General features: G+C 38.3%; 1 protein-coding gene across 2 annotated transcripts in view; it reads left to right on the top strand.

The window, feature by feature from the left end:
- Positions 1-23,696, top strand: part of adamts2a (ADAM metallopeptidase with thrombospondin type 1 motif, 2a) — a 92,436-nt gene that overhangs the window by 31,011 nt on the left and 37,729 nt on the right. For both annotated transcript variants that reach the window (XM_067423504.1, XM_067423505.1), the window contains one exon: positions 2,628-2,796. In XM_067423504.1, coding sequence (XP_067279605.1) covers positions 2,628-2,796 — 169 coding nt within the window. The remainder of the gene's footprint in view (positions 1-2,627; positions 2,797-23,696) is intronic.

Below are 23,696 nucleotides of genomic sequence, written 5' to 3'. Positions count from 1 at the left end.
AAAATAAAAATAAAATGCACTGCTTGGATTTAAATCTGTCTAAAAACAGTATCTATTTGCACAAGATATTAAGACTTTTTAAAGGGTTAGTTCACCCAAAAATGCAATTTATGTCATTAATGACTCACCCTAATGTCGCTCCACACCCGTAAGACTTCCGTTCATCTTCAGAACACAGTATTAAGATATTTTATATCTAGTTCGAGAGCGTATGCAGTCTATGCACACTATGTCCAGAAAGGGAGTAAAAACATCATCAAAATAGTCCATATGTGACATCAGTTGGTTAATTAGAATCACTTGAAGCATCGAAAATACATTTTGGTCTAAAAATAACAAAAACGACGACTTTATTCAGCATCAGTCTTCTCTTTCGTGTTTGTTTTCAATCCTCAAATAAAGATTCAAACGGCCATGAATTAGCTTATTGAACTGATGCTTCAAGAGATTCTAATTAACCAACTGATGTCACATATGGACTACTTTGATGATGTTTTTATTCCCTTTCTGGACATGGACGGTATAGTGTGCATACACTTGCATACTAGGGCTGTAACGATACACCAAACCCACGATTCGGTTCGTATCACGATTTTTGACCCACGGTACGATACAAACCTCGATATGGGGGGGACAAAACAGTTTTATTCTGTACAGTATTCTGTAGCCTATTTTGCCGTCAATACCATATATCTGTATGGTCAATAGGCTACTGCCGACGTTTTCTTTGCGGTACCAATAGGCAATATATATTTAACATGAAGTATAGGGCCTCCTGTACATCAATACCAACAGAAGCGCCGCGTCAGACACGCTTCTGGTGTGCAAAGAAAGAGAAAACGCCACGCAGCCGCCCCGCGGATGACAGGCAACAGAAACGCCACACTCACACCACGTTGCCAGCCGGTTGGGGAAGCTTCTTGAAACACTTACGGCAAATTGTGTGGGTCTTGTCAACTACACGATTGCCATCCTTGTTCTCCACCGGGTAGCTGAAATGTTGCCATAATGCTGACTTAAAAGTTGGACCTGGACAGGAAGGATAATTCTGGGAGTTGGAAGGGGTGTGTCGCGATTCTGCCTTCTCACATCGCGATACAGGTTCGTGGACCTGCGTATTGCGATTTCGATTTCATATCGCATATCGTTACAGCCCTATTGCATACGCTCTCGGACTAAATTTAAATATCTTAAACTGTGTCCCGAAGATGAACGGAGTTCTTACGGGTGTGGAACGACATTAGGGTGAGTCATTAATGACATCAATTTCATTTTTGGGTGAACTAACCTTTTAAAAAGTCTTAATATCTTGTGCAAATAGATATTGTTTTACAGATGTTTCATATTTTTATTGGTAAACGAGGCAAAAATACTCACTTTGCAGTGTGTAGCAAATCAGTAGCCTGTTATGTTATGCAGACCTGCATTATACTATGAATTGCTAAATTTTTCCCAAATGCACGTAGACGCATTCATGTCATTAAGAAAAGAAAATCTTGTTTAACTTCCGGTGACACTGTCATTCCCATTTGGAATAGAGACAACACACTGTTTTGAGTGGATTTTGGGAGAGGACAGAAGTATTTGTGAGTCTATTTTGTTTTTACATCAGCACTTTTAGTCAGTGTAGACCTCGTGCAACGGCAGCCCTTCATGCAGTGGTGTCGATTTATGCAGCGCACGGGCATTTCCTTCGTAATGAACCCTCAGGGGATGCAGGAGGGAGTGAGGGAGGTGGCGGGACCACTCGCTGTGTAATATTTCCTGGGAGACCAAGCTAAACGACTAGCTCAGCGGCCTGCGCTCTGCCGGGTTCCGGTATTGTGATGACCGAGGGGGCTCCGGCGTGACTTTAACAGCCTTGCTTGAAGTTCAAATTTGATATTCCACCATATCAGAGAAGAGGTCTAACATTGCCATTCAATACGTGCTCTCGTTTGGGCTGTCTAATTTGCTATGGAAGCAAAGGGAAAAGACCCTGCGCTCTGGCAGGGAAAAGCCAATAAGTCGTAGGGACCGCGACGTGTCCTACAATCGATTAGCTCTGTGTGTCTAAAGCCTTGTAGACTCTCTCTCTCTTGCTCTCATTACGTTCTCAGCACCCCTGGCAGTGGACGCGGCTCGTCGCTCAAAGCCAACGAATCTCAACTAGACACGGTGAGAACGGAACATGAGCTGTCAAGTGTGTCTGTCAGTGAGTTTGTTCGCTCTGGCAGAGGGATTCATATTGATCTTCACTCGCGGTTTGGATTTTCCTCTTTGCCCTCATAGACTATTCTCACCGTCATCTTTAACTGCACAAACAAGACCATCTCGTGTTTGCCCCCTAAATTGTTCGGAAACATTAGCGAGAGTTTGTTTTTGCTTATATGACAGGCAATGTCACAGAGTTTTAGAGATAGTCGGGGCCCGAGTTAGAAGCAGAAGGAGGATTGATTGATTCAGAGATCAGGTTGCCCGAGGGTTTCTTCTAAAGCTGATGAAAACATGATATAGCAGGCTTACAGAAATAGCCCTTATAGCTGATTCGCTTAATGGACTTGACGTGCGAGCTTTGTGCCGTACCTGCCTTTGAAAAACCTAATCTCTGCCTCTCTTTCTCTCTTTCTCTCCCTCAAACCTATCAGGCGGGGATGATCCGTGCAGGTCAAGAGGAGTTTTTCATCGAGCCACTGGAGAGAGGAAGCGACATGACAGGAGAGGAGGAAGGAGGACCCGGGCGTCATCACATCGTCTACCGCTCCTCTGACATCAAGAAGCCGGCCGTCAATCAGCCTGCTGACTTTCACTCCAGAGGTCAGATCACCTTTATGACACCAGCTCGCCATGGAGCGCTGCAGCGAGTCCTTTACATGCATGCTGATGACTAGGGAGGGATGCTGAGGTTCAATTTCCTGATGTTGACTCAACGTGAATTTCAATGCTGGTTTATGGCGGTTTGGTGTTAGTCTGGCTTTGTTTTTCTGATGAAACTGGTTGGCCAAGGAAGACTTGATAAGTTAGCAGGGCTCAGCGGTAAACCCAGGTCAGCCCAGTTTCAGACAGCAACATGGTGTCTCCACATGTGGATTCCACATGTACCAGATGTGGCCCTGATCTGGGCCGACACTGTTGCTGTCTGGGGTAGTTCAGATTTCTTTTTTTTACCAGAATTTTCCCTGAGCCCACCATAAAAGGATTATAAATACATTAATTTGAATGTGCATTCATTTGAATTAACTTTAAAAGCTCACTGTGCCCCTCCTTCCTCCTCAGTTGCTGAGAGGTTTTTGTTTAAATAAACTAAATTCCTGCCAGAAAAGATACTAGAATAAACCAAATCTACTACAGGTTATATACTGTATATATACACTATACATGATAGTTATAATTATACTGAAAACGTCATACATTTCTAGTTTCCATCCACCTATGTTTATGTGCATTTTGGGATATTGCATAAAAACGCTGGATGAAACCGCCAATATAAATTCTAAAAATGTGTATAAAAAACATATGTGCTCACTTGAATCAGATAATAGTTTTTATCCGATAAGAAAACATGCGCATAAACTACGATGGAAACACATTTACTGAATTAATTCCTCATCAAAAAAGACATGTGACTTTAGGATGGGATAGCATAACTGAACCAACCAGCAGTCTGATCTCGTCGCACAACATCTGAAACACTGTTTTGGTCATTCTGAAATCCCTAAGCAAAGTCTGTCATCATAGTGGTTCAGTATAATTACCTCCCAGAACTGTCTTACACGAATGCTTTCTCAAACAGGCATCCACCTTAAAGCAAGTTAACATGACCATGTTTATCGCATTTCATCTGTGCGCTCTGAGGAGTAATATAATAATGTCTACTTCATCTGCTGCAATAACTTCCATTTTTCTTAGTGATATTTATCGGCAGTTTATCAAGAAGGGATGATTTTGTCCTCTTCAGCTGACTGGATGGAAACAATTCTTTATTTGCAAAAGTTTTATGCGATATTCTAATTTGCTGCATAAGTTAAATGTGCAACTCTGGGATGGAATAAGCTACTGATGCTATCAAGACTCAAAAGAAAAAACCTCTATATTATCAAAGTCCCTTTAAGACAAGTCATTTCACTTGGCGGCCGTCTTTGAAATGCCTCTCGGGCATGCAAGTGCAGCTCCTATCGCTTTGAATGTGGAAACAAAAAATTCTTCAAAACTGTAGATTCAATTTCATATTTTAAATCACCAAGGAAATCTGACAACAACTGTCTCATAAATGTTGTTTCTAAATGCTTGAATCATGGCAAAAAAACAGCATTTTTCAACCTAGACAAAGTGAATGCTCATGCACAGTTCTAAAGGCCCGTTCACACCAAGGACAATTAGGTGCGTTTACATGGAGCACTGTAATCGGTTTAAAAGTCAAATCCGAATGAAAATGCTCCATATAAACACCTCAATCGGAATAAAAATGCTCAAACCGAATGAAATTGTAATCGGTGTGAGAGAGGTGGGATAAACCTTTTCATGAACCGATCAAACGAAAAAATTCACCATGTAAACGACCTGACCCGATTACTTTTGAGTGTGCGTCCTTATATGACGTGATACACAGCACGCGCCTTCACCACTGACCGCACGCCGCGCTCACACACAGGCTATAATGCTGACAAGAGAGGAAAGTTAATTTTTCTGAGGGATAACGTTAAACTTTTTATTAAGTTATATGTAAGTTATGAAGATAATGTTGGCATAATGACACAGACATAGCCTGGCTAGACCCTCTCATCTTGACAGCGTTTGTCTAGGCACATTTTACTTCAACTTCGCCTGACAGAAGAATTTATTCTTCGGAGATGATTATTACACTTTACAACAAATAAATAGCTTTTATAAAACCGTATAAGTCCTGGTGGTCGTTGAGAGTTGAAATTGCATCCGTGAACGCATTCCAGCTGCAGGAGAGGAAAGCGTCGACATTTCTGATGGAAGCGGTTCACACACCGGACTGAAGCTCAGCACCGCGTCGCAGGATCTCACGCCGGACTCGCACATTATATACGCGCAAGCTCAATTCTGGATGACTTCTGATAGAAGAGCTGCACGGTGGGTGTATCTTGTAGCACAGGGCAAAATCAGTATATTGATCAGATTTGATCAATTTATATTAAATATAAATTTAATATAAAGTCTTGAAATGGCGCTCGTGGCGCAGCAGGATTTTGAACAACTTCCTCCAACTTGAACTTCCTGAGTTGCAGGGCCGTGCACAGATATTTTGAGGGGCAGTGGCCCAAACCAAAAAAAAGGGGCACTATAAGGGGACTGAGTATCATCTTAATATAGAAAATGAATAACAAGCCTTTTACAATCATACTGTAAATACAATTGTTAGACTTTAGTGCTAATTCAATTTCTGTTGTTCTAATTATTCTTACAAAAAGTTGAATTTGGGCTAATTTGATATCTTTTCTATTTACATTTTTTATTGGAGATTTAAGTAGCAAATGAGAATCACTAAAATTGAATATATTTTGAGACAAAGGTCTTGTTTATGATTTATGTAAATCATACGCAACATATTTTTAATAACAGAATATATAAAAGTATGGTATTTGGGGTAAAAGGCATATTTAACATGATAATAAACAGCTGACTGACTTCCATTTGTTGACATGACATGGTTAAGATTCAGCTGGTAAATATCATAATTTGGGTGTCCATCTTAGAGGCAACATCATATTTATAATAAAATATATGATAATAATCATATAATACACATATATTTAGTTGTTACAGAAAGAAACTTTATAAAATTATTATAGAATCTCATTCATTCAATGTTTTCAGATTATTTACTTAGGCTAAACATTTGTTTCTGTATTTTAAAATATATTTTTATATTAACATTTTAATATTTACTGAACAATAATTAAATATTTTATTAATCAAAATAAACAGAAAATACTGCAAACGTTGCTTTTTTGCACAACTATGGACTTTTTTGAAAAATGAGCACATTTTTCTTAGGGTGTGCTTTAGCCCCATTGTAGGCTACCCTGATACAACTCATGTATATTTATAATAGCCTGTATTACCTTTTTTAAAATTGTGTATACGATTAATATGGTCTAAATAAAATATCATAAATATAAAGTATGTTAGGCTATAGATACTAGTAGCCTATTAACTCGTAAAATTGATTATAATCGGAAATTCTTTTTTACAGGAGTGGCATGCTGGAGCTTTGAATCCATGTTTGCACTGTTGAAACAATTCAACGTTGTGGATTGTAGTTGGTAATACCTGTTAATGCGACGACATTCTGGAACAGCCGTCTCCACAGAGAGCAGACAGCCGCAGACTTTGAGCGATGGTGCGCGGAGCGAGCGGGAAAACACGGAAAGGGTTAGCGGAACTAGTGGATTTTTAGCGGAACCGAACGCTTTTATGGAAATCCTCTGAGGGTGAGGGAGGGAAGGGGGCAAGAGGGGCACCTTAGCCGATGAGGGCAAAGGGGCAGTGGCTCTAGCCACCGGGCCACCCCCCTGTGCACGGCCCTGGTGGACAGGCACCGAATGCTGCCGCTGGTGTGCTTACACTCATTGAAAACAATATGTTTGAATTTTAGAGACGTGGTGCGCGCTGCGCTTCGCTTCGCATCCGGTGTGCGACCCACTTGATGTGGCAGACAAACTGCATGTCACAAAATTATTGCGATTGAAAGCCAGCACATGTAAGCACCAGATCGGTTTAGGTAACGTATCATGTAAACAGTCCACTAAATCTTTCAATCCGAATTATTTTAATCGGAATGAAAAAAAAGTGTGCATGTAAACGTGGCTAATAACTATAAAGATAACTATGAAGAAAAGTATATTAGCATCCAAACCAGCTGACGATATCGTTCCGTTTATTCTGAGCGTGTGCTTGTCTGCAGCTTTAAATTCTCAAGCTCGTTACAGCAGGATTCGGATTGGCTGACAATGTTTTTATCGTTCATCAGCTGTATAAAATCGCTCTGAAAGTGATTCCATCTTTATCGTATTGTTATAGCTGTGGTGCGAACTCTGCTATACTTTAATATTGAGAACAATATTTAGAAGTATATCGTTATTGTCATCTTTATTGTTATCGTCCTTGGTGTGAACGGGCCTTACGCTTGCGTCTCTGAGCACAGCCTGTTTCTATGGCAACCGGAGCTTCTAACAGCAGCTGCAGTGACACGGTGACTTAGCTTACCAACGATTGGCTCTTTCGTTTAAGGCAGGGCTTATTGGGGTGTTGCACTTTCTACTATTCGGAGAGAAATCGGACTGCACTTATATAAAGTATATAAAGTCTTTGATATAAACCAGCTGTTTAAAAAGTTGATAACAAGAATTTGCCATTAAATGTCCGTGTTCAAGTTTACAAGGCATAAAAACATATGTGCACGATTTATAAACAAAACAAAAAAATTGATATAGCAGTGGCCCGCTCACACTGACCCAAACATGAACCGGGTAATATAACGTATTTGGCATGATTGAAGAAAAATTATAATTTGGGTGAGTAAATAATGACGGAATTTTTTTGCTTTTGAAGTAAAGAAAGTTCTCAAGGGCTGAGTCATAGGCTGTACGTACCCCTCCACCCCCATCTTTGTCTCTCTCAGCATCCCGTGTGAGACGTGTGAGAAGAGGAGCGGCAGAGTGACTGGATAAAGTCATAAAGTTCTCTAAAAAGGATTCACATGTCACTTTGAGTTTGAGCGGTCGAGTTCAGCCGGGGGATATGGAGAGGCTCGACATGTGTCACAGTCCCTTCGCGTTTTCATTTTTCTTCTCAGCCTTGTTGTTTCAGAGGGCTGCATGAATTGCTTAACTGCAGTGCTGCATAAACGTACCCTGCCTTGACTATTTGACAGGATTAGCACTATAATCATGTTACATTTAAAAAGCAATTTACATTTATTTTACTTTTAAAAGCGACATTACAATGTTGCATTAAGGGAGCATCATAAAAAGTAAAGGCCCATTCACATCAAGAATGAAAACGTTATTGCCATTTATGCTAATGGGCGAAAATGTTTAAATATATTTAAAGTCAAATATTGTTATGTTTGTAGTGTGGACTTAGCTATTACAATTAGAACTATTTTCAAGTCTTTTATGGTTAGTTTACATCATAGGTACTAGAGGTCGACCGATAGTGGATTTTTACTAGGTTGGCCCTATCCTAATAACGGATAGTTTTATTTTAATGGATACTGCATGAAAACATAAATAACACATAAAATAGTGCTGAATTTTAATAAGAATTTAAAAAACAGTACTGAACCATGAACATAGAAATGTTCATATATTAACTATACCTTGATCATACATGTCAGTTTATAGTGCATTACCTAATGTTAAGAGATACAACTTTAAAATGTTAAATGTTTTAAATCGTATTAGTAAATGTTGACAATTTAAAACTGATGACCAATCTTTTTATTAACCTTAATTAATGTTACAAATTGACTTATTGTAAGCTGTTACCATTTAATAAATCCAAACATTCATTAGAAATGGCTATTGTTAAGGCCATAGCCTTGAATTTAGACATATATGTATATTGTATGTATACTCTCTTGCTTTATTTGCTAAATGAATATCTAATCCAAATATGTATTACAGTGACGATCAATTTTTTTTTCTCTCGGCTGCTTGAACATGCTATTTGCTTCTCACGTCAGTTTTAAATAGAAATGTTGCTATATAACGAATGCATTAAACTGACCAGGATATAAACTAATGCAAATAGATGGTTAAAAAAATAATCAATATTAAACATTTGGGTCGGACATTTGTTTTAACCGTTTGAGGTACAAATGTTAGCGTCCTCTCAGCCTCAACAGCAAACATACTAGCCTTCTCTTCTTTCTGTACTAATGGAGCATCTAGTCAACAAATGAATTACTTTATAATGATATTAAAACTTGTATTGTAGTGTACTGGATACAGTCCCTGACAAAAGTCTTGTCGCTTGTGTACAAATTGACCTAAAGTGCCGCTGAAATATATTTCTAATCAAGATTTTTTTACAAGAAATGGCTCATTTTAATCCCACCAGCTTTTGTGATAATGTTTCAGTGAAAAACTAAACTTTCAAAAAGTATTCTAATATTCACAGCTTGGTGAAGCCCATTGAGTCAATTTTTGCAAAGACATAAGTGTTGTCACCTTGTCATATGAGCTTCCCCTGTGACTAATAATGGATCAATTAGGTCTCAAGTGTGTATAAAAAGAACCCCAGTACGCTAGACCTTCACATCAACTGCAGTTAGACCTCTGCAAACATGCCTAAGATTCACCCTGAGACTAAAGTTTTGATTATCAAGAGGCTGAAGATCAGATCCACTGCTGATGTGGCAGACACCTTCAAAGTGTCTCAGCATCAAGTACAGAGGATAAAAAAAAGATTTGAAGAGACTGGAGACGTTTTTGACAAGCCCAGGTCAGGCAGACCCCGCAAGACAACTGCTCGAGAGGACCGTTTGTTGGCTCGAAAATCCAAGGCCAGCCCATTTTCCACTGCAGCAGAGCTCCACGAGACCTGGTCACCTGAAGTCCCTGTGTCAACCAGAACAGTTTGTCGGATTCTGTCTCGAAATGGCCTCCATGGTCGAATCAGTGCCCAGAAGCCAGCACTAAACAAAAGACAATTGAAAAACCGTCTATGTATTTAGCACAGCCTGCTAAATGGATGGACGCTGGAAAAGTGGCAGAAGGTGGATTTTCAGATGAATCTTCAGTTGAATTACACCACAGTCGCCGCAAATATTGCAGGAGACCTACTGAAGCCTGAATGGATCCGAGATTCACCCGGAAAACTGAAGTTTGGTGGCGGAAAAATCATGGTCTGGGGTTACATCCAGTATGGGGGTGTGCGAGATCTGCAAAATACCAAGAAATCTTAGCTACCTCTTATATTCCCAACCATAAAAGAGGCCAAATTCTGCAGCAGGACGGTGCTCCATCGCATACTTCCATCTCCACATCAAAGTTCCTCAGGCGAAGAAGATCAAGATGCTCCAGGATTGGCCAGCCCAGTCACCAAACATGAACATCATTGAGCATATATGGGGTAGGATGAAAGAGGACACATGGAAGATGAAACCAAAGAATATTGATGAACTCTGGGAGGCATGCAAGACTGCTTTCTTAGCTATTCCTGATGACTTCATCAATAAATTGTATGAATCCTTGCCAAACCGCATGGATGCAGTCCTTCAAGCTCATGGAAGTCATACAAGATATTAAATTTGGATCTCACAGCACCACAACTTAATTTGCTGACATATATTTGTATTTGCAGTACATTTGTTACATTTCTGTATAGGCGACAAAACTTTTGTCTTGCCAAAATTTGACCTTTCTGTCTTGATTAAATGATAAATATTTCTTCTGTGAAAATTATTTATTTCAGTGCATTAAACATCATTTGGGAGGGTTTTAGCTTTTCATATGAGCTATTTCTAACACCAATTGATTAATTAAAAGTCAGGTTAATATCAGGTATTTCTAGAAAATAGATAAGCGACAAGACTTTTGTCAGGGACTGTATATACTGTTTCACTCTCTATATTTTAAATCAGTATCTGAAGTGTCCCATGCAGCCTTACGTGTCAAAACAAACACCATGAGGCGTCAGCGATGGTTTTTATTTCGCCTCTAGAGGCCCCTCTAGTACTGTAATGACAGCGGACCCTTCTCATCCACTTCAGCAACGAATGCAACACAGCAAAAACTCAGAATGAATTTTTGTCGAGAACCGTGATTAAACGGCCGACCTCTAATAGGTGAACTGACTGTAACTAATTATATTTACATAATTACTTTTTATGGAAGTAATAGGCCTAAGTTGCTTTTGTGTTTTACTTTTTTACTTTTTATTATTATCGGCTGACTCAGACTCTCTCCTCCAAAGTGTAAGCACTATACCTTTCTTTTTGGCTTTTTATCAACTAGTTTGAATTCAGGTAGATATGTACTTTTTTTTCTTTCTTTTTTTCAAATAATCTCTGTCCAAAAATTCATCCCTACTTTTCAAAAATGTAGGGTTGTTAAAATGTTGTTTTTGAATCATGGATGCATTTATTTGATCAAAAATACCTTCTCATTTGTAGACTTGAAAAGCATTTTCTCTTACATTTCAGGCGATTGTTTCAACACACCAGTTTCTTTTCTTACACATCAAATGAAAGCCATAAATCAGTCCTAACCCTTAGGAGTGCGTCTGTTTATCAGAACACAATATTCAGCTTTAACTCGAGTGGAAAGGTTACACATGTGGCAGTAGGCTTGATGTTGTATTGGATTGTGAAAGTGTGTATATGCCCAAGCCGGTACTAAAAATAACAGGACAATATATCTGTAAGTGAATCTCTGTGTCTTGAGCGAGCAGGTCTTTGGCGACATCAGCTGGAGCGCGTGTGTGCGTATGAGAAGCTGCGGCTCTCATTGAATTCCAGCAGAGACATGCTGGACTCAGGCAGCCAGTGTCTACGTGGCAAAGCTTGATGAGAGTTTAAGTTCTACTTGGCAGACGTGCAGCGTGCACAATTCAGAATTGCTGCAAAAATGGTGGGAGGAGAGGGGTGAGAGGTTTTTTCCCCAGGTTTCATAATCAGAAACTCTGGAAAAACTCCTCTGCTCTGTTTGTATAATTTCTTTATAGTTTATTTGGTTTAGATAACTGCGTTAGAGGGTTTGTTTTGTAGGGACCAGATTTGACATTGGCTTAGTCTTTGGCTTTCTAGATCTGTATTGCCTCTATAGTGATGTATCTCAGGACAGTGGGGAACATGCTAACGAGGGCTGATGTAGGATTTCCTTGATTTATTGTACTTTTTGTTCATGTCTGCCTTCAGAAGCTTGATTTCAGAAGCTGTGGCGGCACTCTGGAAAGCTCTTATTCTGTTCACTTACACAATCATAAAAGGACTTCCTGTTACTGTAACCTGAGAAAGGGGGCTAGTCTTCACAATACTGAATCATCAATATTTTGTGCTTTCTCTCCAAACATTGCTTTTGGCATTTTGTTCACTGACCTATCAGAATAATACAGGTGATGCCAGTGTTTTTCTCCTCTGTGGACTGTTTGCCTTTAAGGACAGCAGTTTTTCAAACTAAACGGTGGACATGCTAATGCTAATGTTTCAGTCCAAGGGCCCTATTTTAACCAAGGGGGTAATCTAGCACTCGGAAAGCGTTCCACCCATAGGGGCTGCCATTGCTAACCAAGCCTGCTGTTAGCATCCCATTGACTCCCATTCATTTTTGAGTCACTTTGACAGTGAAAAACTTTACATCAGAGGCGTTTAAAGACTCAATTTGTCCATTGTTTATTTCTAAAGAAACACGACAATGCATAAAAGGCTCCGTTACTTTGTATCTTACACTATCGCCCCGCAGAAGCTGTTTTTGTAAAAATAGGCTAACTATTGCGTCATAACCAACGCGACTCTGTCGCACAGTTGAGAAATTACCGTATAGACCTGAGGAGACGCTCGCAGGCAATCTTTTACTGTCTATGAGACAGTCGGGGGGACGTGGAGACATAAAGTCTGATAAAGTCAAGGGAGAAGAATAGAGAGAAGCCCATAGTGAGCCAAAAGCAACGGGAGAAAATATTTAAACAACTGGATTCAGATTTCACTTTCCACAACTACTAGAAGACCTACAGCTGTCAGACAGGAGGCTCACGTCACATCTACGTCGTCAAGCTCAGTCTGAGCCTGCGCAGTTCACTCAGCCATCAGGAAGTGAGTGCCCCTATACTGACATCACTTAACGCCGTAGAAGTCAATGGGATAGCTCTGTCCATTTCCTTTACTGTCTATGATTTTAACAATCTGTTTAGATGGTCTGCGCGCGAGGCGCATGGTCCAAAAGGGTTGTACCTAGTCTCTTATTGAGCCATGGGTGTGTTTAGGGCATAACGTGAATTAAACCAATCAGAGTCTCATCTCCCGTTCCCTTTAAAAGCCAGTTGCGCCACCATGGAGGATTCGCTATTTACATGGTATAATTTGCATGGGGAAAGAGGAATCCTTTTATTTATAATTAAAAAATAAATTGTGTGCTGCTGCACCTCCCTGTGGATGAATGTAGAGCAGGTTGGTTTTGTTGGTCAGACCAACACGCCTGTGATGGGCAAACAGATGGGGTCAAATGTATTTGTTATTTAAACAACGCAAAGTGAAAATGATAACTGCGTTGGGCTGAAATTAGCACAAAAAAAAACACTTGCGCCGCGACTGCCGTCGTATTGCGCCCGCTGTATGATATGGCCAAGTCGTAAGTTTAATTAGAGATTCTGTCTAATACCAACAAGTCGATAATTATTTCCATGATTTCATTTTCACAGGTACAATGCAGATATTAAAGTAATGTACTATTTTGACTAAATAAATTAAAAGTAAAACACTTTTGTGTTTTGTGTTAATTAAAAGTAAAACAAACCCTCTTTTGCCATTAAAAAACTACTGTCATTTACCTCAATATTAAGTGGAGTGAAAAATGAGCACTATAAAGGCCTGGATGCGGTTATTTTTGTAGCTAGTTTTATTGCATATGCCTTTGTAGGAGTTTCTAGCCTGACGTGGTCATACTCAATTCTAGTCAGAATATGAGTCTGAAACCGCTCCATTGGGCTGTGATTATGAGGCGTGTTTCAACCGAACCAGGAAAGACATCAATCTTTCATCCAATTGAAAGACATCCAATTGATGTCTTTCCTGGTTCGGTTGAAACACGCCTCATAATCGCAGCCCAATGGAGCAAACCAATCAGAGCAATGACGCATTGTCAAATGTCAACAAGGGTCTGTTGACATGGAATCCAAGGGTTGAAGCGACTATTATGTGATATATAGACCCATAAGTGCGAATTTTAGCAGGCAACCTTGCCAAAATAACACACATTTTACCCCCCAAACACCATTTTTCCCATGGAGAACCCCACGAGAAGCCATTGTTTAGGGCTAGTAGTTGGCGGGTTTTGTTGTAAAAACTTGGCAACCCTGTCTGCACACGCACTGAAATAAATGATCTTTGCCGGTGTTGTAAAAAAATAAAATAATTTATTGATACACAGAGTACTTACCCAACATGATCATCATCTTAACATTATCGTCACAACATTATAATTACATTTTTGTATATTATACAACATAATACTTGAGTTCGAATTGATTTCTTATGCAAATTTGCAAAATATGTGGATGCAAATAAGTCTATTGAAACAATAGGTGTAATAAAACATATAATGAGAGATGACCTTACAAAGGTGGAATAATTTGAACCACTTTGCACCACCAACCCAACCTCACTGCATTTGAGAATAGTGTCGTTTCTGCACTTCTGTCAGTTTCTCTTTACCTCAGTCACCCTGACATTTCAGCCCACACATATTTCAGCCCACAGAATACCAAATGTGCCATAAGGCCTCCAGCTCGCCACCGGAGATCATATAGGTTTGTGCTTGTGGCTCTGTGTGTGCATACATGGCTGTAGAAACTGTGTGACAGCATGTGCTTTTCATTTAACGTTTTTCCCATCCCTGAAACAAAAACATTCCGGTTGTTCCATTGACTAATAGCCGTTGGCTTGGTGTTACAGTAAGGAGGAGCACCGGCTTCCTCAAGTGTTGCAAATATCTCCATTTGTGCTGGGCCACCTTTGCAGCAGTACAAGTAATGACAATGTCTTCAGAAGGAGAGTGGAGAGCTAATGAAGAAGGATCTTTGCGTGCCTCTAAATTCCAGCTTGGGAGATGAGCTAACTCAACAATGCTCTGATAACTGATGGTGCTTATATGAATAAGACATTAACTAACAGATTACAGGGTTCGCTCGACTCTAGTTTTAAGATTGATAGCCAAGATAAAAATGTGATTAGGTACTTCATAGTAAAAATAAAAAATAAAAACATTGGAGAGACCTCTGATTCTGATTCATTTGTTTGTTTTGCTTGCACAACTAGTCTTTTTAATTTGGCAATGAGTGGGTTTACATGCACACCAGTAAGCTGATAACTCACAAATATCATGTTATTGAAAAATCCCTGTTTACATGCAAACCAGTAAACTGACAAGTAAACCGTTGACATGACTTCATTGATAAACCGGGTTATTTCCTTGTAGTGACGTCAAACTGCCCGTATCTGACTCGGAGTATTCCAAATGTTACGTCAGTTGTGATGTTAAATAAAGCTTGCACTGTGTCAGCGGGAGATTTACGGCTTTTATTATCCCCCATGCAGTTAGAGATGCAGCGTTTTGACCGAACCTCTTCTACTTCTTACAGCGTTACAGCGTTTACATGACCATGTTCATTGTCAGCTTATTGGCTAAATCAGCTTAAGTACGTGCATGTAAACGCACCCAGTGTTTTTGAAAATAGCATTTGTGGATGCTGGGAGTCTGGCACCAGTATGGAAATTGGTTGTGTTCTAATATGATCTTTTCAGCAGGGTAGTCGTCTAGAAAGTAGTCCACTAAATGGTGAATGTGGTTACCTTATGTGAATGACTAAAATTTTCTGGCTGTGAGAGTAATGGTGACCTCACATTTACCATTGTTCGACAAAGTTTCGCTGGCGAAATCTGGTCATTTCAATAGGAATCAATGTGATTGGAAGCTTGATTTGGAAAGATTTTCCCACACAGATTTCATAACGCGTTCACGTTAGTTGCGTGGGTTAAAGGAGCACACTTACTTTTTGGGACTTTAGCTTATTTACCGTATCCCCCCGAGTTAGATAAGTCCATCCATACCATTTTCATCTATGTGCGTGCCATAACTCTGTCTGACGCACCCACCGCTAGCCTAGCTTAGCACAAAGACTGGAGGTAAACGGCTCCATTTAGCTTACTGCTAAATAAGTGTCAAAATTATTTTATTATTATTAAAATAATAATTTTCCTATTTACATGTAGTGATGTGTAGGGTTGGGCATCGAGAACCGGTTCCAACTTGGAACTGTTTAAAAAATAACGATTCCATTGGAATCGTTTAGAAAATTTGTTTTCGGTTCCGATCATCGATTCCAAACGCGCAAGTTTTGGTTTCCATGGCCACCTGATTTCCGGTGCTTGCGCGCCCGCTTGTTCTTTTAGCCATGGAAGCCCGGTAAATGGCGCTCTGAAGTGTGGATTTATTTCACTTTTAAAAAGCCTGGGTCGGCACAGTGCAACTAGTGTTGTCAAAAATGTCGATACTGAAATATCTGAAAAGATACGATAGCCTGCTCAGTTTCTACAGTATCGATCCCAGCCCCGCTCTCCTCTCCTCTCCTCTCTGACCGACAGCGAGTTGACACGCAGCCGCATATTCTCACTCAGCCCGGTTAACCCTCTGAGCACGGCGAACGCACGTTCTGCTGGACTTTTCCTTACGACAGCATGTTAGTGTTAGTGTGTGTGATCGGTCTGAATTTCGCACGGGATTGCACATAATTCTACGAATCTCTCTGATTTCAAGCTTACATCTGAAGCGCGCACACACATACCGCAATAAAGCCCCCACTGACATACATGTGCAAATATTTGCTTCTTTTTCCAGCTTATTATTGATCAAATACAATCAACCAAATTCTCAGTGCACATTTTGAAGAGTATTAATGTAAACACAGTCGTAAACAATTCAGGAAAAAATGAAGGAAGAATAACAGGAACAGTGTTCAGGATCCATGAGTGCGGGAGTTCTTAAAGGGACCGCAGTCATTTGTTATTCAAAGTCAAACTACAAAAAGACAAACAATCACACTGCTCTTGACTGATCAACGTAATGGTTTTATATGAAACTATTTAATTTTTTGCAAAAAACATTATCCAATGTTATTTTAAATTTAATTAGCCACTTTGCGTTTGTTAATTCAGTTTCTTACCTGAATGTTAGACCTAATTGACAGTATATGCAGCGTTCCCCCCCCCCCCCCCCCCCCGGGGGTATTGAAAATAGCATTGAATATCGATGTGACATGTTTTGACTCCACCCCTCAAAGAATCGGAATCGAGAATCGAAAAGAACCGGAATCGAAAGTAAGAATCGGAATCGGAATCAGAATCGTTCAAATCAAAACGATGCCCAACCCTAGTGATGTGTATAGTTACATCATGTACTAAGACCAACGGAAAATTAAACGTTTTCTAGACTGATATGGCTAGGAACTATATTCTCATTCCTGCGTAATAATCAGGGAACTTTGCTGCCGTACCATGGGTGCAGCGGCACTATGGTATTACACAGATCATGTCAAATGTCTTCAGATGGTATGGTTCACTTCATGAGTTTCACTTTTACTTACAATACTGTATGTTACATTAAGATCCAGATACATTGGGACAGTTTGTAGAAAGAGGAATTTATTCTGTATTTTGTCACCATGTGTAAAATATGCAATTGAAGTCATGTAATTTAGGATCATTGCTAATAATGATCATTGCTAGTAATATATATGTGTGTGTGTGTGTGTGTGTGTGTGTGTGTGTGTGTGTGTGTGTGTGTGTGTGTGTGTGTGTGTGTGTGTGTGTGTGTGTGTGTGTGTGTGTGTGTGTGTGTGTGTGTGTGTGTGAGCCTGTTTATGTGGTTTATGAGGACACATATTTGTATAACTACATGGGTATTACACTGGTATTACACTATAAATGTGGTTTATGAGGACATATCAAATGTCCTCATAATTCAAATGGCCTTAAAAACATACTAAATTATGTTTTTTTGAGAAAGTAAAAATGCAGCATGTTTCCTGTGATGGGTAGGTTTAGGGGCAGGGGCAGTGTAAGGGGATAGAAAATACGGTTTGTACAGTATAAAAACCATTACGCCTATGGAGAGTCCCTGTAAACCACATAGACCAACATGTGTGTGTGTGTGTGTGTGTGTGTGTGTGTGTGTGTGTGTGTGTGTGTGTGTGTGTGTGTGTGTGTGTGTGTGTGTGTGTGTGTGTGTGTGTGTGTGTGTGTGTGTGTGTGTGTGTGTGTGTGTGTGTGTGTGTGTGTGTGTGTGTGTGTGTGTGTGTTTGTTTTTTTAATAGTCATGTAAACTAATATGTATTGTAACCATGTTTTGTAATAATCATGTCTAATTTGACCATCAAAAATGGAAAAAAAATTATATATATATATATATATATATATATATATATATATATATATATATATATATATATATATATATATATATATATATATATATATATATTTAAAAAAATACATAGATATATTATATATTTGGGGTCTTGGGGTGCTCATATTCCTCTGTGCTGAGTCATTCCTTCATTGAGGATGCTCTTGCTTGTCTAAGCAGATGGACCTTCATTCGTCCTGCAAGCAACAGTTTTAATAGAAATGTTGTAACAAGATTGTACATTCATAGACAACCAACAATTGTGTAACATTCGTAACCACGTCTTTATTTAGTCCATGTAAAACACATTTCAGGTTGAACATCAGTGCAGATTTTAACTTTCCTTGCATCACCTGTTTGTTGTACATTTCAAGTCCTCTGTCTTATGGTTTCATTTACTTAGACTTAGAACATATTTTTCCAGACTATTTTTCCAGTCGCATCTGCCAACATTGATTAAAAAACCAAGCTGTATATTTATTTTGCTTTGCGATGTGTTTTGTAATAATCATTTCTAATTTGATTCTAAATTAAGTTTTCCATCAAAAATGTAAAAACAAAACTGAGGTATGCTTATGCAAAAAAACTGCCCAATTCAAAGAGGACTTCTCCAGTTGTTAACAGAGCCAAATGACTTTGATTTCATTTTCAAAGCAACGGTTTTGCTTGAAAGCTTCTAAAAGATTTGATTTTCATTTTATCCTTGCAGTTTTTCGTGACGCTACCGTTTCCTGAATACAAATAACCCTGATATGTCAGAACTGACAAGCCCAGCACTCATTGATTCGAAGAATTATGATAATTGGCAACAGTTACTGACTGCCTGGCCTTCATCAATATTCTGTACATCAGCATCGTTCCTTGCAGAACAGCATTGGAAACTCCAGCTACAGTTGAAACGCCAATGACTTCAGGTCAGGGGATAACTAGGAGCAGACGTAGTCTCTCAGAATGGCAACGTAGAATACAAGATGCTTGTTTGTAGCTTTCTATTTTTAGCCAATAGCAAAAGAACGCAGTGGCATATTGAAGGCAGTTACCCTTGAAATACGATGACTGTGGGTTTCAAATGGGTGTCAGCTGACATTGTGATACTCGCCTGACTGTAACAATGAGAGTATAGAGTAATGATGCTGACTTTACAGTCACTTTATAGTTTTACTTTAAAGGGACAGTTCACGCAAAAATGTAAATGGTGTCAGCCTTTACTCACCCTCGAGTGTTTCCAAACCTGAATGAATTTCTTAGATAGAAGATATTTTGAAGAATATGGGTATAGGTTGATGGGCTCCCTTGACTTTCACACTGTAAACCCTAACACTCAAAATAATTAATTGGTTTGAGTAGAGCTAACTCAAATGAAACAAATTATTTCAAACAAATAACCTTTTATAAGTATTTAGAACTTTCTTTTTCTTTTGAGTTCTCAAAACTGACACATTTTAAGTAATTTGCTTGTTTTTAGGGTAACACTTTATTTTGATAGTCCACTTTAGACATTCTACTAACTATATGTAACTTTTCAACTACATGTCAACTAACTGTCATTAGAGTATTTGTAGACTGTCTGATTAATATTTACTAAAACTTTATTTTTTCGGCCCCCCCCAACAGACATTCTACTGACTATAAGCAACTTGCCAACTACAATTCAACTTAAAACTACATTCTACTAACCCGAACCCTAACACCTAACCATAACCTACCAGTCTACTGACAGTCTACAATACTCTAATGAGAGTTAGCTGACATGTAGTGGCAAAGTTACTTATAGTTAGTAGAATGTCTAAAGTGGACTATCGAAATAAAGTGTAACCGTTTTGAGTTTTATGAACTTGTTTATTTTAATTTAGACTTAACTTAAATTTAACTGAAACTGGGCTGGGATTTCTATTTCCCAGCATGCTTTACCGTGACACTCAAAGGCCAAAATTAAGTGTAATATTATGTTGTTGTTGTTTTTTTGTGCAAGCTTAACATTGAGTGGGATATTTAGTAGTGTTATTGTTTTGTTATGCTAGTTTAGAAGAGTTTCTATTATGTTGGGGGGGGGTCGTAAGGTTATCACCATGGTGACAAGTGCAGCACGAGCTTAGTTTGAGAACAGATATGTGTTAAATGTAATATATTGCTTCCCTCATTCAGCAAGTTCTATGCTATGGTAATGCTACCAAAGCATTGTGTAACCATTAGCATTTATTGAAGTTGCTAGTTAAAGCAACACTATGTAACTGTTGGCGCTCTAGCAGTTAATTAACAAAACTGCATTCATCTTGCGGAAGAACTCTGTTTATATCTGTGACAAGACACGCAGGTACTGGGCTACTCCACAGTGGTTCGACCCAAAGCGGACTAAAATAGCCAGAATATAAACACTTATTATAAGCGTACCACAGTGATTCAGGATAAGACAAAACAGAGACAGGTTCTCGCTCATAATATAAATTTAGTAAATTTTCAGCACAAGAAAGTTACCAGCTTTGAAGCTAGCCAAGTTTCCACTATTAAAAGAGATTACATGATGTTTTTAAGTTAAATTAATTAGCTTACTCATATATTTCAAGTTCAGAGAAATTCAAATGTTTGATTACTTAACTTAACTTGCCTTGTTTTGTTTTGTTTTGTTTTTTTGAGTTTTGCCAACTTATTCAGGTTTACAGTACATAATATATAAAATATATAAAAATAAATACTATGGAAGTCAATGGGGCCCATCAACTGTTCTTAAAAATATCTTCTCTGAAGAAAAGCTGAAGAAACTCTTACAGGTTTCAAACAACTTGAGTGTGTGTAAATGATGACATTTTCATTTTTGGGTGAACTATCCCTTTAATACTAACATTATATATAAAAGTTACAAACAATAAATGGCTAACTGTGTTACTAAGGAGCAAATATGTTGTTATACATAAAATATAACTATCTAATAATTCATTATTTAATAAATGTTTTTTTTTCTGGTCCAAACAGAGTAAAGGAGTTTAAATGAATCTCAATTAGGGTGACAGTATCAAACATGAACAGGAACATTCATACTAAACACAACAAAAACAACTAATATATGTCCAAGAATTTTTGTCTATAGGTACTGTTTTTAGTTACAGCAACCCATGGTCAGGACTGATTTCCATTTCAATTTTTTTTTTTTTATTCTAAGCCAATTCTTAATACTTAACCTTTTCCATGACACTGGCCTTTTGTGTGGATGTCCTGGTAATTGCCTCTATCTTGGTGTCGTTCCAGCACTAAACCCACATTTACAGGTCACCCTAACATATTAGTACTTGTTTTCCAAAGTCTAATTTGACTCCGCTCAGAAAACTTCAGTTTGATTGACATGGGCCAGCTTTGGTTTTCCTCTTTAGTTTATTTCTAGTATAATGTGCTTCTAAATACACCGTTTGATTATTTGGAAGTAGCAAAGCAGATGTCTATTGCACCAACAAAGCTGATGACCCATTTGTATAGTAATTTGTCATGTCAAACAAGGTAATAAACATTGTCAGATGGCAGTTTATTTAAAAAAAATTCTGGGAATTCGTATATTCATTTTTTATGCTCATTTCTTTTTGGCTACATTTCCAGCATTTGCGCTATTAAATGATTGTTGATGTTTTAGCAGTAAACATTACTCATTTTTGTGGTGTGTTTGCTTGAGTTCCCATTTGGTTCCCATTTGGTTCATATATTGTGTCCATGCTTGTTTAACATAAGCCAGAGGTTTATCAAATTCTATTTTATTATTAAACATAAACAAGATGTTTATCAGATGATGTGCAATGCATTGCCTCTTCCAAAACATTTGCCTCCATTCTGATCTATATTAAAAAACTGCATTTACATATATTACCCGAAAAGTGCTAAACTAGGGGAAATAAAATCCGAAAGGAACTAAAGAAGAGCATTTGTTTGAATTACACTATGCACAAATGGTGTACAGTCTAATTAGACTGTACATTAACAATTTGTTGGGTATTGATCTTGAAATCCTGAATCGCTGATCCACAGAAAGAATAGTTACTTGTTTATTTAATTTGTTTTCACCCAAAAAGGTTGGACATTCGTTGTCGGTTAAATCAACACAAAAATGTTGGATCACCTTAGAAGTGAGGCTGGTAGCATAATGGTTAAGAATCAAGGTGGCTTTTCTCATTTATTTTCCTTATAGGCATTACAAAAATATTGCACCTATTGCAAACATTACATAAAACTAACATCTGAAAGATGCTTAAACGCACAATATGTATGATTTTTGGGTTAAAAGGGTCATGTTGGGTTTCCTGGGGTGCACTTATAATGTTAGAATGCTTAAGAATTATTATGTTAGAATAATTTAATTTATAATAAAATAAAAGGCGTTTTTCCTACCCTGAATTTAAGCCGCTGATTTGAACTCTCTGTTTTAAGGGGCGTGTCTGCTGTGAGACCACTGCTGTGATTGGGTAACGTCTTTCCACTTGAAATTACCATTACCAAAACAGTCTTCTATGGCATAATAAAAGCTCAGCGAAATCCAGGCGTCATCAAGCTATGCCTTTGTTTTAAATAAGCGACCTCTAGTGGAGGAAAATTACATATTGTTGCTTTAAAACATTTGATTTAAAGAGAATCTTTAAATCAAATAGATTTCTAAAATCTATAGATTCCTAGAATCTTTTTAGAAATTGGAAATTGGTACTTGAAATTTATTATGAAGAACTGAGCTACTCAACCAATGATATATTGTTAATGCAATTTGTTGGATGTATTTTGTTGATCCTGGAACAGCATTCCTGTCTAAAAATGTTGCCCTAATCATATCCTTAAACCTAATCCTACCCATATCCCTAGAATCAGAGGGAAATGATAGATAACTGATGTAGAAGCACCTAAACTGGACATAAACTGGACATTTTTCCCTCAAATCTGATTGGTTGATTTTAATTACAAAAAGATTGTGATCCAGGAACTTGTTGCACTTGATGAAATCAGGTTCTGCCAATTAAATTTAGTATAACTAAGTGTTTTAATATATAGTATAAAATACCATACATTTGAAGTTGTTTTGCAAAATATTCCAACATATACAAGTTGTTTGACAGTGTCGGGAGAACTGATTATGTCATTCACTGAGCTTGATGGGAGTGGGCGGTGACTTCTGAGCTCTTTCGCTGGGATTCTGGTTTCCATGGTAACAGCGACTTCTCTGATTGGTGAATCGCTCCTTCAGGATTATCTCATTACTTCTGAATAAATTCCGAAATTAAATTAGAACATCAAATGGCATATAAAAATTTGTAGTCATAAGGTTTATCACCTTGGGAAGAAACATCTGATTTCTTTTAAAACACACAGACAGAAGAGCACATAGCAGGGACTTACAAAAAAGCAACATGTTTTTGGACATAATACCATGGTGTTGTAAAGTACCATGTAAATACCATGGTAAATGAATATGATAATTATTATTACGCAACACTTATTTTTTTATAAAGGAAGTATCACTGAACTGGCACAGTAATCTTTTTCTGCCTGTCATTGGTTTTAGTTCTCTCTCACCTCAGACTGTCCCTCGCTCGAGCAGTT

Source organism: Pseudorasbora parva, chromosome 18, assembly GCF_024679245.1.
Source record: "Pseudorasbora parva isolate DD20220531a chromosome 18, ASM2467924v1, whole genome shotgun sequence".
Taxonomy (NCBI): domain Eukaryota; kingdom Metazoa; phylum Chordata; class Actinopteri; order Cypriniformes; family Gobionidae; genus Pseudorasbora; species Pseudorasbora parva.
The sequence above is the reverse complement of the archived record's forward strand: the minus strand, read 5'-3'. Positions and strand labels throughout refer to the sequence as shown.